Source organism: Pyricularia pennisetigena, chromosome 6, assembly GCF_004337985.1.
Source record: "Pyricularia pennisetigena strain Br36 chromosome 6, whole genome shotgun sequence".
Classification (NCBI taxonomy): domain Eukaryota; kingdom Fungi; phylum Ascomycota; class Sordariomycetes; order Magnaporthales; family Pyriculariaceae; genus Pyricularia; species Pyricularia pennisetigena.
The window spans coordinates 3,706,199-3,724,331 of NC_043744.1; the positions used below are offsets into that span (position 1 = coordinate 3,706,199).

The following is an 18,133-nucleotide window of genomic DNA, read 5'->3' on the forward strand; positions in this document are numbered from 1 at the left end:
TTACACCCGTTAACCAACGTCCAACCGGTATTTAACGCACAACGCGGTTTACGCGCAGTTTAACCCGCCAAAATAAACGAAAAAAAACCTATTTTTATTATTATTATTATTGCTATTGGTACTAATATCGACGTTAACAGGCGCGCAAATCGTTAAACGCAAAATATAGGGCGTAGGCGACCATTTACGAATTGGGTATTTGGGTATAAAATAAAATTTAAAATTAAAATTCGGATTTAAAAAAACGAACGAAATATATATTCGCCGTACGTTTACCAATTTTATTACAAATTATTGTCGCTATTAATACAATAGGGGGTATAATATTACGGATTCGTCGCCATTAAAAAGGGTTTACCGTTTGCGCTAAATACAATAAAAAACGCTAAAAATTGGCAAAACCCGCTTACGGCGCGCGTTGCACCGCTACCGTTTATTAGCATTATAAATTTCCTTTATTTACGTAAATAAATATATATAAAATATTAACCGTGGGGGTTGTATATAGTTATGTAAATAGTTAATTCTGCTTATTTACGCAAAATTAACTGGGGGGTGTGTTGCAGTAAATAGATTTTGGCATCACATAACCAGATGAGCTTAGTTAGCGCTGTGCACACCATAAAAGCGCTGCCACGCTCGTTAGCCTAGATAGCGCACCCTACCTGAATACATGGCTCTCCTACCACTCATGCAGGCTGCACGTGTACGTTCGTGTGCGTCACATGTAACCAACCTGTTTCTTTGCTGACATGTGGATTCACGCCTGATCTGAATCCAAACCGCCTCATGGCATCCGGCATCATAGTACCATTAGGAAATTCGCCGGACACGAAGTTGCCTGCTACCCGCTAATTGGGTTATACTGGATCGTTTGCCTCTTTGGGCTTGCATCCCCAGAGATGGATTTCCAGACGTCGCGGACCCTCTCCCTATCAGGACGCGTGTTGAAGCTCGTCAGGAAACTGTTCTTCAGTAGGACAAGTCATGTACGAGGACAGACATTCCACGAAATTTATTTGTCGCTTGTACCGCGCGAGATGCGTATCTAGGCGCCGTAGTCAGATTTAGCTTGGGTTGGCCCTATCCACAAGGTTTCGTCTTTCGTCTGTCTGATATCATCCGCGTTTTCCGAGTTAAGACGGGGAGAAACACGCTAAGAAAAAAACCCGCCGGGGACTTGCTCGAATGGGACAACGTCGACTCTGAAGTTTAGAGATCTGTTTGCGAATGTTTTCTACATCGTCTTTACCATTCCCTTTCTTGAATTTTTACATGTTCTTGTACCCGTGTGGTGTATAAACCCCATAAAGCTCTGGGCATACTAGATATTTGGCTGGCTGCATATCACAGCAATCGGGAGCTATTGAGGTTTAAAGTCAACGTTCCGCGAACCGTGTGGGTGACGGGACATTGAGGCTCCACTTGAAGAGGGGCGCAAAAAAAGCAGCAACCTATTGAGGGTAGCTCGCACGATAAGCAGACCCAGTCGGACAGCAAGCCGGGGCCTCTAATCTGAATTATGCTTAGTATCAAAAAGTCAAAATGGAAGGCAGTCGACGCAGATGAGATTCGAACTCATGCGCCCGAAGGCATTGGCTATGATACATAGCAGGTAGTAGCAGGCCAACGGAATAACCACTAACCGACTGCGCCCGTTGTTAAGCGGGATTGACTTGTAAGTTTGCCCCAGTGGTACACTTCATATAGAGCAAGTACTAGCCTCTCGATCGGTTGATTACCTGCGAATATTTACCTGTGTTCGTTGCATAAGACTATTCCTTACTTTCTTCATCGCACCTCACATCGCATTTTGAAACACATTATAGTTAATCGCTAGGGGGCCCACAGCGCACAGCCCCTGATGAGTTTCCTACAACTACAGCTTTCGACGCCTTACTCGGCCGTTGAGTGCCCCAGTATTTGGGTGTACTATGGTAGAAAATTTTAGACTTTAGCCACATTACCACGTAACATGTCAAAACGCCACCACGTTGTGTTCAGTTATACCTCGCGTCCACTACTACGTGCGCAGGAAATTCCAGAAATTCCTCGAGTTTGTCTCTTGACTCGGTCCAAGAAAAAAAAAAAAAAAAAAAAAAAAACTTCTTCTTCCGCCATGGTCCGCATGCACCGGCCCGAAGCCCGTATGCAGTAAATGACCAACGACCAAGTCTTGCTTGGCGTACGGATCTCATATTTATAATAATAGTATCGCCTGCGACAGCCACTGCCGTCACCCGCCGATATAAATACCAGGATTTGTCCCATGGTGTTGGTTCTTTGTTTCCAAAGTAAGATGCTGGCGTTGCAACATCTCAGCTGGCGGCAAGCCATACCCGAAGAACCAATTGAAGATGCCCTGGACTGCCGTTGGCACATGGGGGCCAGATGCAGTTGCAATTTCGCGGTGGCTGAGCAGGCCAGGCCCGTTTGCGCTCTGTTTGGTCGATCTCCTGCAGGGGGTTCGCAGGATTGCCACACCCGCCCCTCGATTGCTCGGCGCCATGGAGAATGGCTCCCTGGGATCCGCTGTTCGGGACAGTAAGCAAAGCACGAGAAATTGCTTGAACAATCTCACCTTTTAATCATGATGTTTGCTGTCTCACCATGGGGAGAAGTGAAACACTGCTGTCTCTCGCATAGGCAAGCTTGGGCCAATTTTTTTTTTTTTTTTTTTTTTTCTCTCTTCGTGTGCTGGATCGGTCTTTGGTAAGATTTGCAGTCGGCAGGCTCCCGGCGTTAATTCCTTATAATCTTCGTGCTTGGGGCGGTTATTTTGTGGAGTCATTCAGCATCGAGTCGCATCTGCAACGCACGATGCGATTCTCTGTGCTGCTGGGCCTCGCTCAGATCACAGCGGCCAACGTCGTCGCCCGGCAGTCAGGTTCGACAGTGGAAGTCGGCAAGTCGAAGCTGATCGCGGATCCGGCCGGGCTGGACGGCGCGTGTTCGCTGGCCATCCGGACCGCGGCTACCAACACCAAGTTCAAGCCGTCTCTGGCGCTCAGTTGTCTGCAGTCCATGCCTGTCGAGGTCGATACGGACCTCACTCTGCTTGACCAACTAACCTACCATGCCGAGACACTGAGCACGCTGGGGTACCTCAAGGCCCCGCCGGCCGGCTACTTGATTCCCGGCGTTGACATAATGGGCGCGTTTGATGAGATGAGGAAGAAGCTGAAAGATGGCAAGTATGCCAACCAGTATCACTTCATGGACGAGCTTTTTAATGTGGTAAGTATTTTGAATGCTGCTGCTGCTGCTGCTGCTGCTTTGCTGAGCTTGCTGTCCGTGAACTGCCGACTAACGTTGCCCAAAGTACCACGCCGCGTCGGAAAGCCATTTCACATGGAGACCAATGATATTAAACGCTTTTACCTTTTCAAGGGGCATCAACCTCGTCAGTGTTTCCCAGGATGGCATTGAGCTGCCCAAGGTTTACGCCGAAGAAGATTTTATGAAGAGTCAGCGCGATGGATACAAGGCTTCGGAGATTGTTTCCATCGATGGATCTCCAATCGAGGACGTGATAGCGAGGGAGTCCTTCTACGTGCTAGCCCAGGATCCGGACGCAAAGTATAACCAGCTGATGCAGGGGCACGGCGTGCATTCCATCGGTGGCGAGTTCTGGAAGAACTGGCACACGGCCGGCGTCCCCGACTCTCACAACGTCACCTTTGCAAACTCATCGACCGTCACCTACGTCAACACCGCCAGCTATTCAGGCGGAGTGGCGGGCATTCGATCAGCTGGGGACCTGAGCAAGGCTTACCTTTTGCCGACTGACAAGGACGGTGGGTCGAGCGCATTCGAGTTGGGCGCAAGCGACGACGGCAGTTTTGCTTCGGCTATCAACGTGATGCAGCTGCATTCCATCGCCAAGCGCGACCTTGAGCCGCGCGATCTCTTCAAGCCGGAGCGGCTCAGGCCGTTCGTCAGCCACAAGCTCGGCATGATGTACGGTTACTTTCTCGACAAGGCTGACTTTACCGACGTGTGCGTGCTCGCCATTCCGAGCTTCTCCAGCAACGGCACGAGCAACTATCAGACCGAGCTTGAGGACACGAGGCGGGTGGTACGCGAGTTCATCAGCAAATGCAAGGCTGCCAACCGGAACCGGATCGTCCTCGACGTCTCGGGCAACGGCGGCGGCAACTACGCCGCCGGAGTGGAGCTTTTTCGCAACTTCTTCCCCAAGGCCGAGTACCGCCAGGCCTACAACTTTCGCGTGTCGCCGTTCATGCGCTACCTGGCCACCAACATGAACGAGGTGGAGAAGTGGTCCTTTTACCAGCAGGAGTCGCGCGAGTACAAGCCCAGCTTTGACGAATTCTTCAAGCCCTCCCAGGACATCAAGCAAGACGACCTCACCGGCCACGTGCTGATCGAGCCGTCGAGCATCGCGAGCGACCTTGGCGGCGCGGCCATCGACAGCTCCCAGGAGCCGCCGTTCAAGCCGGACGACATGGTGATCCTCTCGGACGGGCACGCCGGGTCGACGTGCGCAGGCGTCGTCAGCCTTTTCTACCGCGAGGCGGGCGTGCGCGTCGTGGCGTTTGGCGGCCGGCCGCTCGAGCGTCCCATGCAGGGCGTCGGCGGCACGAGGGGCGGCTTCGGGTACGACGAGCCCATGTTCCGCAACCTGTCGGACGCCTTCAACGCCGGCGGCCGCGCGCGGCGTCCCGACCCGCCCGCTGGGGTCCGGCGCCCGCCGCGCTGGCCCATGGCGGTCCAGAGCCTGTTCGGCTGGCGCACCAACTGGAACAACGAGTTCGCGGTCGGGGCGGCCGCCGACGCCGTGCCGCTGCACTTTAGCTACGAGGCCGCGCACTGCCGCCGCTTCTACCGCCCCGACAACGTCGTCGACCACACGACCACCTGGGCCGACGCTGCCGCCGTGGCCTGGAAGGGCGCCAGGTGCGTCAAGGGCAGCACCGTCAACGGCGATGGGAGCATCGGGAAAGGCGGCATGGATGGCGCCCCGGCCTTCTCCGAGCACGTGCGCTCGCGGGAGCGCTACGTCGGCCTCGGTGCCGTCAACGATGGCGTTGCGCCCACTGGACAGCTGCCGCCCCAGGGTGGGCGGAGGGCGGGCTCTGGAGCCGGAAGTGGCGGCGACTCCAAGAAGGATGCGGCCGATGGCTTGAGGGCTGGTGTTTTCACCGTTGCTGGCGTTGCTGCTCTCGCGGCCTCTCTGTTGGCTCTCTGATCTCGTTGACTGTGCAATGTGTCACGAGAGAGATGTCTTGGTTTTTTTTTCTTCTTCTTCTTCTTTTCTTTTGTTGGTTGTTGATGCATTGCAGGCGCATGTAAGCGAATCTTTTTGTTGTACAGCACCCACTGGGGTTTCAGGAGGCTAGATTCTCTAGACTTTAGCATAGAATCAACTATTTATCCATCCTCGCAGCACCATCATGCTACTTTATGATGTTTTATTATTGATCAATCTCGAGTGTATACGAACAGTATCTACATTCTTCGGTATTAAACATTATTCTCATTTCTAGCGTGTTTGCCAGGGTCTATATCAAATAACTGCAATCCGTCAAGCTCTTCGCATTGCTACCCATTAGAGTTACTTTGCGCATTCTGTTATTGGGAGTCTCTGTCAGTCACATCCTCAAATCACTTGATCAAGCGCCATGGTGAGCAGACTTACGTAGTAACAAACTGGGCTCTCCAAAGCGCATTGCTGCGACCCATGTTCTTCCAGGCGGCCTTTGTCTGCGTATCGTTGCTCAAGGCGTAGTCACTCTGCAGCGACGTCGGACCCCTCTCGCTGGCCGTCTCGGGGTAAAAAACGGTGCTGTCGAGCTTCTCCGGGGTGGAGTCGAAGGCAAGGCCCTGCGTGCTCATGCCGGCACTGTGGGCGCCGACCATGGCGACCAGGTCAGTGGTGGTGAAGCCCTTGGCCTTGCAGGCGTCGATTTGCTGCTGGGCCGTGGACTCGCTGTTGGGGAGCTGGCCCTCGGGGTTCGGCACCGAAGAGTCCTTGCGACCAATGTAGAAGTGTGTGCGTGGTCCGGCACAAGAAGTGATGGCCACGACTGCATGGTGAGAAACAAAGTCAGCCTCTTTTTGTTTCCCCCCCTTTGCTTCTATGCGTCGTCGCAGTCCAAACAAGTCTTACCGCCTGCAGCTTGTATCAGATCTGCCGTGCCGACTTTAAAGTCGATTGCCTTTTGGGCTAATGTTTCGCAGATGGGGACGATGGGCCCGTTGTCATCTGGACGATCGTTGCACTCGTTGGCCAGGATCAAAGACCCGTCGCAGCTGCCGGGGAAGCAGTCATGGAAAGCTGCACGCATCGCCATCCTAGCTTCGGCATTGCAGCCTTTGAAGGACGTCTTGAGGTCCGCGATGACAGGCTTCCAAGGGTTGCAGAGTTTGTTGCCATTTACGGATACTGGTGCTGTGACCAACAGCAGCGTAGCCAGAAGGAGTGACGAGCTAGAGAGTGGTGCGAGCATGGTGAAAGAGTGACGGACCGGGTTGAGAAACAACTTGACAAGTGAGTGTACCCGAATGAAGCTTGGTCGGTAAGGAGAGTCGAGACAGTTAAATGGTTTGAGAGCGGCAAACGAAAGAAAAAAAAAAAAAAAAAAATGTTTCGCCAACGAGCTGCATCTTTTTCTGCCAAGTCGGCTAACCAAAAAACCACAGCCTCGCATCATTGGACTTTATCTAGTTCATCTAGTTGCACTTCAATGGGATACCAACCAACCGCAGGCCAAGAGTCTGATCGCGAAACAATTTCATCTTCTGGATATAGACTGCACTAGTTCACTAATTCAAGAACTTTTGTAGTCTAATACTCACTTTAGCCCAGTTCCAAGAAAAAGCCGTTACTTAGCCCAAGAGGCGCGGATCACATTCTGGCCTGTCTTCCCTCTCCTCAACCCCACATGCCAGGCACGGATGGAATACTTCTAGCGTCTGGTCACCATCCGACTGAGCTAAGTGAGAACCTTCTCCAGCTAAATGGGTGCACCTCTTTATGCCAAGGCTTTTTCTCGTAAACCACAAATGGTCCATTCCGGCGTGGCCGCCATCCCAGCTTGGCAGGCTTTGATGCGGGTTGATCACAATGATATGACTTTGAAAAAAAAAAAAAAAAACGATTTGTTATATAACTCGTCCTCTCAAGCGCCTTTCGTCTTGGCTTGAGTCTGGAAGGGTTGATGCATATCCAACTTTGACAAGCAGTCATCCCATCCCACACTCTTTCATTTCTTGTTCGGCACTAAAAATAACCAACAGTCCTTTTACCAGTACGTAATTTTTAATAGCAACATAACCACACCCATAACCATGGGCAACATTCTCTACTCGGCTTTTGTCGGAGCCATCTTGGCCACCACTTTCGTTTCCGCAGCTTCAACCCCCAAGGGCTGCTTCAAGAATCCACCGAAAAACCAAGCTGCGTTCGGGACGGCATACCCACAACTTAACAATGCCAAGATGACGGTGGCCATGTGCGAACAGCACTGCACAAAATACCAGAGCAGCGTCTTTGGCCTGGAGCGCGGCCGCATCTGCAACTGCGGCGATGCCGTCGTCGCCGAGGCGGTTGCAGGCACTGACGCTCAGTGCCGGACAAAGTGCGGCGGCGATGCTACGGCATACTGCGGCGCCACCGGCTTCTTCAACCTCTACGAGCTTGACACATCTGGCTACCCGAGCACTGGACAGTGGGGGCCTATTGTCAAGTTTCCCATCGTCCCCGTGTCCGTGGCTCTCATTCCCGAGTCGGGTGACTTGATGGCCTGGTCATCCGGATGGCCGTACGTGCCTTCATAGTTCATAGTTTCATACCCAAGATACAAGTCGCGAGTTGACATGCTTGCTGACTCGGCCAGTTTAGTGATCGGTTTACCAACGGCGGCAACGGCAAGACGTATACAGCCGTCTACAGCACCGAGACCAAGACTGTCAGCGAGGCCGTCATTCAGAACACTTCGCACGACATGTTCTGCCCTGGAACTTCGATGGACGAGTACGGCCGCATCATCGTCACTGGCGGTTCCGGGGCCGCCAAAACGAGCGTCTTTGATTTCAAGCAGGGCCAACGCTCCCCCTGGATGCCCGCGTCCGACCTGACGAACCCTCGCGGCTACCAATCCAGCGTCACTACGTAAGCTTTTTGTCACTTGGTGACTTGATTAATATACGCATGAAAGCCGAATGCTTTGGATTAACCAAGAACCCTCCCCCTCACAGGTCCGAGGGCAAGATCTTTACCATTGGCGGTACTTTTACCGGCAACGGCAAGAGAGACGGCGAGGTCTACGACGTGGCCGCCAACAAGTGGACCAAGCTGCCCGGCTGCCCGGCAAACATCATGCGCGTCGCCGGCGGCCTGTACCCGGACAGCCACAGCTGGCTCTGGGGCTGGAAGGACGGCTTTGTGCTGCAGGCCGGCCCGTCCAAGAAGATGAACTGGTTCGACACCAAGGGGACGGGCGCCAGCAAGCCGGCCGGCACCCGCGGGGCCGACCAGGACTCCATGTGCGGCGTGACGGCCATGTACGACGCGGCGGCCGGCAAGGTCTTTACCTACGGCGGCGGCCAGCGCTACTCGGGCACCGAGGGCTCCAGGGCGGCGCACGTGCTCACGCTCCCCGACACGCCCGGCGACCCCGTGGCGGTCGAGCGCGTCTCGGACGGCCAGTACGGCCGCGGCTACCACAACGCCGTGGTGCTGCCGGACGGCAAGGTGTTTGTGGTGGGCGGCATGAGCAAGATGACGCTCTTCTCGGACGGCCACGCGCAGATGTTCCCCGAGATCTGGGACCCGGCGACGGGCGCCTTCACGGCCATGCGCCCGCACGCCGTCCCGCGCAACTACCACTCGACCGCGATGCTCATGGCCGACGGCACCGTCTTCTCGGGCGGCGGCGGCCTGTGCGGCAGCGGCTGCTCCGCCAACCACTTCGACGGCCAGTTCTTCAGCCCGCCCTACCTGTTCGAGGCCGACGGCAAGACGCCCGCCCGCCGGCCCGTCATCAGCAGCCTGGGCCCGGCCTCGGCCGAGAACGGCGCCGTCGAGGTCAAGGCCGGCGGCCAGGTCACCGTCGTCATGCAGGAGGCCGGCGCCTACCGGTTCAGCATGATCCGCACCGGCTCGACCACCCACACGGTCAACACCGACAGCAGGCGCATCCCGCTCGAGGGCCAGGACGCGGGCGACGCCAGCTACGTCGTCACAGTTCCGAGCGACTACGGCATCGCCACTCCCGGCTACTACATGCTGTTTGCCATCAACGAGGCCGGCGTTCCGGCCGTCGCCAAGTTCTTCAGAGTAGGCCTGTAAGTGTGCTGCCACTGTGCCAGTTACGTGTGGGCGCAGTTTCGCTTTTCTTTTTTTGTGAAATAATATATAGAAGACTTGGGATCACCTGGTAGTTTGTAAATAACGAAAAGAGTTGGCAAAAAATTTCAGTTCAGTTCAATCATTTATCCAGCCAAGATCACTTGTTGTCTCCTATCAGCCACCCGCATAATAGCAAAAAAGCCAAAGACCGTTTGATATAAACGACCTTGGCAGTTTGTACGCCACAAATGCGGGTCCGGCGATCGCTGGCCTGTTCGTCATGCATAACGACCAAGATACAGCTTTTAATGCCCTGATTCTGGCCCGGATCTATTGTCTGCGTCTGGAAAGCAGATCATGCTCGGTGGGAATGTGAACTTTCAAAACGCAACACATTCAAGCCGCATCTCTAGCTTTCAATGCCAGTACGACCGTGCGGATCCAAATTTGTCTTCAAAAGCCGTGTGTTTGGCAACATCGGCTCGGTACAGCGACGCATGAGGACGGGAAAGGTTGCATTTTTACAAATTGAAAAGGCTACCTCGACAAGTAGGATATCCATCCATAAAACCATACATTTCTAGTCTAGAAAACAAGTCCCAAAGGTAAATTAAACTCTATACAAGAATCAAGTCTAAGCTGGCTAAAAACTCACAAACAAACATGGAAATCTAAAAGTCACAAGTTGGGGCTGAGCAGGGCCAATCGATCTGCGCAACAGATGCGTTCAGAGGCACGACCACCGCATGCCGGAAAGCATCCCGGACCACACACGCGCTTAATCAAAGACGTCGGTGGCGTAGCGCACATTTCTCAAGTCGTCAAAGTACTGCCTGGCCTCCTCGGCCGTGGTCTCCTTGCCATGCAGCTCCCGGTCCTTGTCCATCTTGATGCGCGTCATGGCATCCATGACGGACTGCGAGACGCCCCTGGAGCCGCAGACGTACAGCTTGGCGCCGTCCCTCCACAGGCCCAGGAGCCGATCGGCGTCGGCGAGGATGCGGTCCTGCACGTGCCTGCAGCCGTCGCTGGCCTCGGGCCTGCGGCTGTAGGTCCTGCGCACCTCGACGGCGCCCAGCCTCTCCCACGCGTCGAACTCGTCGCGGTACAGGTCGTCGAGGTCCGGGGCGCGGCAGCCAAAGTACAGCAGGGCCGGCGCGAGCTTGCGGCCGGCCGAGATCATGGCCGCGCGCTCCTGAGCGAAACCCCTGAACGGGGCGAGGCCGGTGCCGGCGGCGGCGCAGATGAGTGGTGTTCTTTCCGGGTCCGACGGCAGGCTGAAGGCGGCGTGGGACGGGCGCACCGAGACCTGCAGGCTGTCGCCGGCCGTGAGCGAGCTCAGGTAGTTTGATGCGACGCCGATGTGGCGACCCTGCCCGGACAGCGACGGTGCGTCGAGGACTGAGAAGGAAAGCGTGGCTCGCGACGGGTTCACGAGCGGAGAGGAGGAGATGGAGCTTTTGGTTGTTGTTTGTTTGTCAGTGCAACGTTCCGGCTTTGTTTCGAGAATTATTAGTCTGGACTTACTATTGTCGCACACGCATAGGGGGCATCATGGAGAGGAAACTGCCGATCGAGAGGTCGATGGTAGGGAAACGCTCCAGCAGATCAAGCACCGACACCCGCTTGGCTCCGACCTCGTCGACAAAATCATCGCCTGAAAGCTTGTCAAGCTGGGATTTGGTTTCCGCGTCCGAGGCTGCGTCTTGTAGCGCAGACAGATTCTGACAAGCGGAGAAAAAAAAAAAAAAAAAAAAAAAAAAATAAAAGTGTTAGCAGAACCCCATTGCAACCAAAAGACATCTGACCGGTCGACCACTCACTCTCTTGGTCGCAGGCTGTGACAGCTCAACATATGAACTGAGAAGCTCAAACGCAGGAACGGACGTGTTGGTTGGTAGGGCGGTGGACTGGCTGCTCGACATCTCAATGGTGACGTGGGCGTCGCGTGCCAGACCGAAGCGATGCAAAGTCCTCAGAACCGTGTCGATGGGGTTGACCGGCAGCACGGCGAGATAATCACCAGCCGAGTACTCCATGCCCTCGGGGAGCTCAATCTCGAGATGCCTCTTGAACTGCCTGCCGCCGTCGGTGGTAGATTCGGGGCCCGACGTGAGAGCCTTGGCCTCGATGACGCGAGCCTCCTTGACATCCTGCCGCAGCGTGGATATACGCGGGTTGCTGACGTGGACCTTGACGGCCGAGCCTTCGGCGCCATTCTCGGCCGCCGAAGCCTTGGAACTAACCTGGTATCGCGACGCCAAGGCGGGCCAGAGCTTCTCGTCTTCCCACGATTCAAAGTCGGAAAACACAGCGCCGGTCGACACATCGCTCAAGCCCGGCTCGACGAGCCTGGACGCACCCAGCTCCTGGAGCGAGTCGTCCACAAGCCTGGGGACGCGGTGGAACGTCTGCGCCCAGTCCTTGTGGCCGCAGCCAAACACGGCGTAAGAGACATCCTTGAAGGGTCTTGTGGTCTTGTCGCTGCCCTCGAGCCAGGCCACAAAATGGCCAGCATTGTCCGGCGGCTGGCCCTCGTACGACGCAGTGATGATGACGACGGCCTGGTCCGTGGGAAGCTTGCCCTTGGCGCTGTCCATGCAGTCGACGGTCGCGGCATGGAAGCCATGGGCGGGAGCATCCGTGGCGATGCGGCGGGCCAGCGCCTCGCAGGTGCCACTGTTGGATCCGTACAGAACCGTCAGAGGGGCGCCGGTGGCGTCGGCAGAGCCCGGGCCCGCACCGTTGTTGGCCGGGGCGGTGCTGAGGGCGTCCCCTTGGCCGAGGCCTTGCAGACGGCGCTCCAAAGTGGTGGGGTTGAGCCCGTCTCGGAGGATGGCGCGCATGTACAGATCCTTGGGCTTGAGGGTCAGGGTCTGCTTCAAGGCGTATTGGTAGTTTGGTGCCAGAACGAAATTGAAATTTTGGAGGAGCATCGCCATGACCAGCAGGGCCTCCTGCCAGGCAAAAGGACGGCCGATGCAGGCGCGCATGCCGTTGCCGAATGGTTTCCATGAGTTGGGGAACTCCTTGGTGATGCGCTCAAAGTTCTCGTCGAGCATGCGATCCGGGACGAATTCTTCGGCATCGCTGCCCCAGACTCGTGGGTCCACGTGCGACTTGGCCAGCAGGAGTACGATGACTTCATCCTTGTTGACCTTGTACTTGCCGCCGAGCACGTCATCCTCGCGGGCAGCTACCGTGATGTTGGGGATGGTGGCGTGAACCCTCAGGGTTTCGCGCAGAACGGCGTTCAGGTAGGGGAGCTTAGACAAGTGGTCGACCGTGATGGGACCCTTGCCGACAACCTCATCGACCTCCCGCTGCGCCTTTTCGTAGAATGCTGGGTGTTTCATCAGCTCGTAAAATACAAAAGAAAGCAGTCCCGAGGTCGTCTCATGGCCTGCAATCAGGAAAGTGATCAAGTTGTCCATGATGCTCTCGTCCGTCATCTTTTTTCCGGTTTTGGAATCGACGCCACTGAGCATGGCATAGAGGAGATCCCTGCGGTCGGCGCCCTCGCCGGCTTTACGGGCCTCGAGCACCTCACGTGCCGTCTTCCGCAGGATCTCAATGTCGGCATCGAACTTTTGGTCCTGGGTACGGTAGAATATGGACGGCAGCGGAGGCCGCCTCCCACGGTTGCCGCACTCGACGAGAAAGTCGGCCATGGCGTCAATAAAGGGATGCATCTCATTGGAATAATAGCTGTTGAATCGGAAGCCCATCGAGCACAGCGCCAGCGTGTCGAGGGTTAACCTGGTGAAGTCGTCGGTGACCATGATTGGCGAGTTGGAGCCGTAGCGCGCCCATTTGAGCGCCAGCTGAGACGCGATATCGTGCATCTCGTCGTACATGTTTCTGATGGAGAGTGGTCCAAAGGCGGGCATCAGGATGCGGTGCGCGATACCCCAGTTCTCCTCGTCGGGATAAGCCGTGAACAAGCCATCATGCGTGCCTCCCCTGACTTCCTGCAGCCGGACGAGTCAATAAGGTGTTCGGCGGGATCGGCCGTCTCGAATCGTCCCATGTGCGGCGAAGAATGACAGCTTACTTTGAGAGTCGGGTTGATTGACTTGTAGAAGCGCTTTTCGTCGCAAACTTCATTGACCAACGCCTGCGTTGTAACAAATACCAAGGACTTGCCTCCCGGGAACCTCATCCGCCATATTTCGCCTGGAATCCCGGGCGTGCCAGTGCGTCAGTCACAGAAATGAAGAGAAATAAATAAATAAAAGAAGACAATAACTTCAACAATAAAAAGAAGAAAAAAAAAAAAGAAAAAAAAAAGAAAAAAAAACCTACCATGCTTGCTGGCCATCGACAGCAAAGACCCCAGGGGAAATTCATTGTCGATTGCGCCAATGTTGCCCAAGATAGGCAGCCCCTGGGGCTCGGGGATTGGGATAATGTGTTCGTCTGAGGTAGCCATGCTGCCGATGATTATTCGAGCAGATGTTGGCCAAAAAGCTCAAGTTGGTGGACAAGGCCATGAGGTCAACCGACTTGCGAGGAGGGTCCAGAAACCTTATAAATGTTGGCGAAGAAGACCCTCGATAATACCCTGCCGTATAGGGCCGTCATGCATGACCTGACTCTGGACAGTGGCAGGCGTTAATTGATTACATGAGGCGACGGCCCCCCGGGGAGCCATCGCAAGAAGCCCCACCAACGGCTTGTTTCATTCTCGGAGGAGTGGGCAGATGCGGTTTCAGCACCCAACCCAAAGTATTCGGATTGTCCGCCCAGAGAAGTTGGGTGGCACGAGATGCAGAGATTACGAGGTCGAATACCTATCTACACTCTCATCCTTGTGCCTCGGCAAGGTCAGGCCAGTCTTCCAGAACAACTCGCCGGGTTGCAACCCGGCCGTCAGGTGGGTCGGTGGGGGATTATTCGGGGCATCTTCTCAGGGCTTTCGTTATGGTTGGCAGAATGATGATATTTAGTGTCATCGTCGGGGGCACTTTTCATGCCGAAAAGGGGCGAATACTGTCGGGGTTGGGAGGGTTAGCGTCTATGACGGAATACTAAAGCCATGTCTCTCTCATATGCAGACTAAATTCGGTTGTGCTTAATTTAGTGTAACAAAATCAAGGTAATTATAGAGGGGTTGCCGCGGGAAGAGAGAGAGAGAGAGTGAGAAAAAAAAAAAAAAAAAAAAAAAAATCCTGTTCTCTGTCAGAATTTGTCGACCGTAGAGGTGAAGCTTTTTGCGGGTCTTTAGGGCCTACGGTCTCACATACAATCGCCGCGGTATATCCTAGTAGAGTTATCTTGGCGGTACGGAGTAAAGCCGCTGTAGCATTGACCGACCCAAAAACAAGCAGACCCCACTTCCAGAGGTAGGCCGTTGTCCAATGTGCTAACCCCTAAAATGCCTTACTGTACATCTAGCGCCTAAGCAACCAGAGCAAACACTTTGGAAAAATGGCGATCAACATTGGTCAGACCAGAAGCTGCTTGGCACGCAAAAACAAGCAAGACAAGGTAATACAGTACTCCTTGCCTAGGTACCCTTTTTGACCCACTATTGATTGCTATTGGGAGCGCGCGTCGCTTACTGACCGGCGGTTCCGAACCATGCACAGGGCGAAAACGGACGGAACCGCCGCAGTGCGATAGCGCCGTCGTCCACCAGCCGAGGCTCTCCGGCAATCCACTCTAGCGGAGCCAACGACCTCTTCTGCCGCGGCAGATCAACGACCTTGGCAAGCTTGGGTGCAAAAGCCACTACCACCCTGTGGGGCCTAGCCTGTGATTGATATTTTGGCCGACGCTGGACATGGATAATAAGCATCTGTCCCAGGCTATCGGTCATGCTGGACGTCCCCGGCCTGCGTCAATGCCAAGCCTCGCCAAAAGTCCCCCCCGCTTCCCGCACCTATGATAACAGCCTCAGCCGACGACACGACGTGCCTCGGAGAGTCCGATGCCACCGATTATCCCGTGCCTTGTCACAAGGTATTTTCCAACTGCGCAACATTTGAAGCCTCACGTCATGACAGCCCTTCATTTGCTGTCGCTGCTCGGACGCTAGGTAAAAACTGGTGGACATTGGGATAAGTGCTTTGCAAATCAGCGATAATCTGCAGAAAGGGGGAATGCTGCGAACGGAAGGCTCGCCCGTATCAAAACTCCCCCGTGACAATTGAATTTACCCATAGTGCTCACAAATGTGCATCTGGGGCGCTGTGAACATGGTGTGGATAATTTAACCATTCGTCCCTAACGTGAGCCAGTTGACTGGCTGTGCACTTTTTACATCATCTGTGTTGGCAGTACAAGTTCGGTCCTGTTGTATCGGTACCAGCATGGCAAGCGGTGGGCCAAGGAATAAGTCAAATATGACCTGAGTATTTCACGCAGCCAGGTTTCCTCAGCAATCTATTGGCTCAGGATTGTCGGCGCTGTCTGCCTCGTTCTTGCACCCCGAATGTTCGCTCTTGTACACATGGGCGGATCGCCGGATTCAAAAGGCGATTTTTGACCGCAGACTGCAGTGGGAGAAATGCACCGCAGGCAAATCATGAGTTTTTTGCGCTTCAGCACCGCTACAGCCGTCACTATGGCTCACTAAGAGTCGTACTCGGCGTGACCATGATCCATTATAACTATAAATTCCAGTAAGCAAAAAGCAGTTTATTTACCGGTATTCATGGTCAATTAATGCCTTGGCACGTCTTTACGGAAAGCGTCCGCACCACAAAGGCTGTAGCGCATGCCAAACTGAAAGTGCGTAAACTGTAAGCTATTGCGTCTGCAATAGCAGGCTCGGATAGGAAACTCTTTTAGACCCGCATCAAGTCTCGAGCGAACGCCCACGTACCGGCCCCTGCAGCCACTGCGTGTTCACGTCTGTAAGAGATGCAGCTTCGTACGTTGAGTGCATAAAGTTTGCATCCGGAGTATATGCCAGATCACCTCGCCGGTTTGGTCAGTACCACGTAGCCGGGCGGCTCCCTGGCCAGTGGCGGATAAGGTTGTAGTTTCAACCCTCTTTTACATACATGTCCCGTCCGCTTTGCGGGCGCACATTAACGCCCTTTGAGGCCAGGGCCTTAAAGTTGAGGAAACTTCAAATCTATGTGCCCTACCTTGGCAACGGCTATCAAGTCCGACCTCGAACAATATACTCGTTCCAACCAGGCGGCAGTGACCCGAGCAAGAATGGCGGCGGTGCTTGTTACTCATATATATCTACCATGCCTGTATTTTGAGGGAAGAGATCGGTGAGTACCTAGAAACAGAAAGTGGGAACGTGATAGCGTAACAACGGAAGAAGGCAGGGGTGCTGCTAAAGGAGAATATCTCTTGCTTCAAACCTTGCCAAGTGCCCCGTCTTTGATGAGACAGTTCTTGAACCGCTATCTATGTCAAACTTCACCTCGATGGGGCAAGTCAACAAAAAGCAAAATCTCACAATTCATGAAAAAATTGACTCGGAGTAAGACGTTGCTAGATGACTGGCTTCTGTCCAAGCTTCTCCCGAGAAGAGTGCAAGCTGGGCGAGTATTCCGCATCGCACAAATTGAACTAGCGTACAGAGTGAAATAGGATAGTCTTAGAATTTCTCTCTCTCCTTATCTCTCTGTGCGTGTCTGTCTTGAGAAGCCATGTGATCGGCTTCTGGCTAAACGTTGTCGGAAATTTCTTACTGTCGGGTTTCAAACATGACCATCAACCTCACGCTCTACCATGGCACCTATCACCTGGACGTCCCTGCCTGAAGCTGGAGTTCGCACATCAGACCCTCTCAACCAAGTGCATCGGCTTCCAACGAAACAATTTATAGACCTGAAGTTCCTCAACATCCTTCGGCTCTGCTGGTACCGGGGAATGTGCATTTTCACGGGGAAGCGCAAAGCAACTTGTGTACAAAAGCGTTATGGCAAATTTGGGGAGACGCCGACTCTAACCAAAATAACTCAATTATCTTCCTTGTTTATTGTGGCAGTTGCAAGTTGGACGAGGATCCGGAGCCGCCGCAGCTTTCGTATCAAATGCCAAGGCACAAAATCGCTACTGGGGTTTACGTCGCCGACCCGCGAAGGGAGGATCGAGTCGATCAGTGCAAAAGAAAGTAAGAAAATGGTCGAATGGGCACCTAATTATACCCAATCGACTGGGAAATGGCTTGTGTGAGCCAGAATTGTCAGTTCTACGGCCGTCCGATGCGTTCCTGGCAAGGATCATGACCGAACAGAAAAGGAAAAAGGGGTAGACAGATAGCATGTCATTTGTGCTAAAAAACGAATCAGCGTTGTAAACCGATTAATGTAACCATGATTGACTTTTATTTTTATTTTTTAGAAAAAAAAAACCCCCCAAAGAAAGAAAGAAGGAAGAAAAGAAAAGGCCAAAACGCTATGCAATTTGGTTAGGAGCTGTGCGGTGTGCACTGGAATCTGACAAAAAAGGAGTCTTGCAATGGGTTAATCACTTGATGATATAAACAGTCCTGAAGCGTTAATTGTCAATAATATGGAGGCACAGTCGGTTAGTGGTTATTCCGTTGGCCTGCTACTACCTGCTATGTATCATAGCCAATGCCTTCGGGCGCATGAGTTCGAATCTCATCTGTGTCGACTGACTCCTAGCTTTTGCATTTTTGTTGCTTCAACCAATATTACAAGCCCTATTTCAGTTTGCCTGGATATAAGCGTGTTGCTCCCAGAATGTAAATCGCCTATTTAAGAATTGCCGAATATTTCTAATTTAGTACTTCGGCGCACACCTTTCAATGAGTTCGCTACTATCGTGTTTAATTTTTCGACTCCTCACTACACCCCCGAGAGCTTGCCCCCCGGCCCCCCC

The 18,133-nt window shown here is 53.8% G+C and overlaps 4 protein-coding genes across 4 annotated transcripts; 2 read left to right on the forward strand and 2 right to left on the reverse strand.

Annotated features, from left to right (window-relative positions):
• Positions 1-2,820: 2,820 nt before the first annotated feature.
• PpBr36_04870 (uncharacterized protein) lies at positions 2,821-5,212 on the forward strand (the record flags this gene model as incomplete). Its single annotated transcript, XM_029892028.1, has 2 exons — positions 2,821-3,237; positions 3,323-5,212. 2 exons carry the CDS (start codon positions 2,821-2,823, stop codon positions 5,210-5,212), a joined length of 2,307 nt encoding a protein of 768 aa, XP_029748985.1.
• A 313-nt stretch (positions 5,213-5,525) lies between these two features.
• On the reverse strand, positions 5,526-6,473 carry PpBr36_04871 (uncharacterized protein; the record flags this gene model as incomplete). The annotated part of the gene is made up of 3 exons (XM_029892029.1): positions 5,526-5,592; positions 5,663-6,050; positions 6,134-6,473. The coding sequence occupies 3 exons, from the start codon at positions 6,471-6,473 to the stop codon at positions 5,526-5,528; spliced, it is 795 nt and encodes a 264-aa protein (XP_029748984.1).
• Positions 6,474-7,029: 556 nt separating this feature from the next.
• Positions 7,030-9,316, forward strand: PpBr36_04872 (uncharacterized protein; the record flags this gene model as incomplete). The annotated part of the gene is made up of 4 exons (XM_029892030.1): positions 7,030-7,080; positions 7,276-7,787; positions 7,868-8,137; positions 8,224-9,316. 4 exons carry the CDS (start codon positions 7,030-7,032, stop codon positions 9,314-9,316), a joined length of 1,926 nt encoding a protein of 641 aa, XP_029748983.1.
• Positions 9,317-10,094: 778 nt separating this feature from the next.
• PpBr36_04873 (uncharacterized protein) lies at positions 10,095-13,748 on the reverse strand (the record flags this gene model as incomplete). The annotated part of the gene is made up of 5 exons (XM_029892031.1): positions 10,095-10,773; positions 10,844-11,040; positions 11,140-13,287; positions 13,371-13,492; positions 13,622-13,748. 5 exons carry the CDS (start codon positions 13,746-13,748, stop codon positions 10,095-10,097), a joined length of 3,273 nt encoding a protein of 1,090 aa, XP_029748982.1.
• Between the last annotated feature and the right edge of the window lie 4,385 nt (positions 13,749-18,133).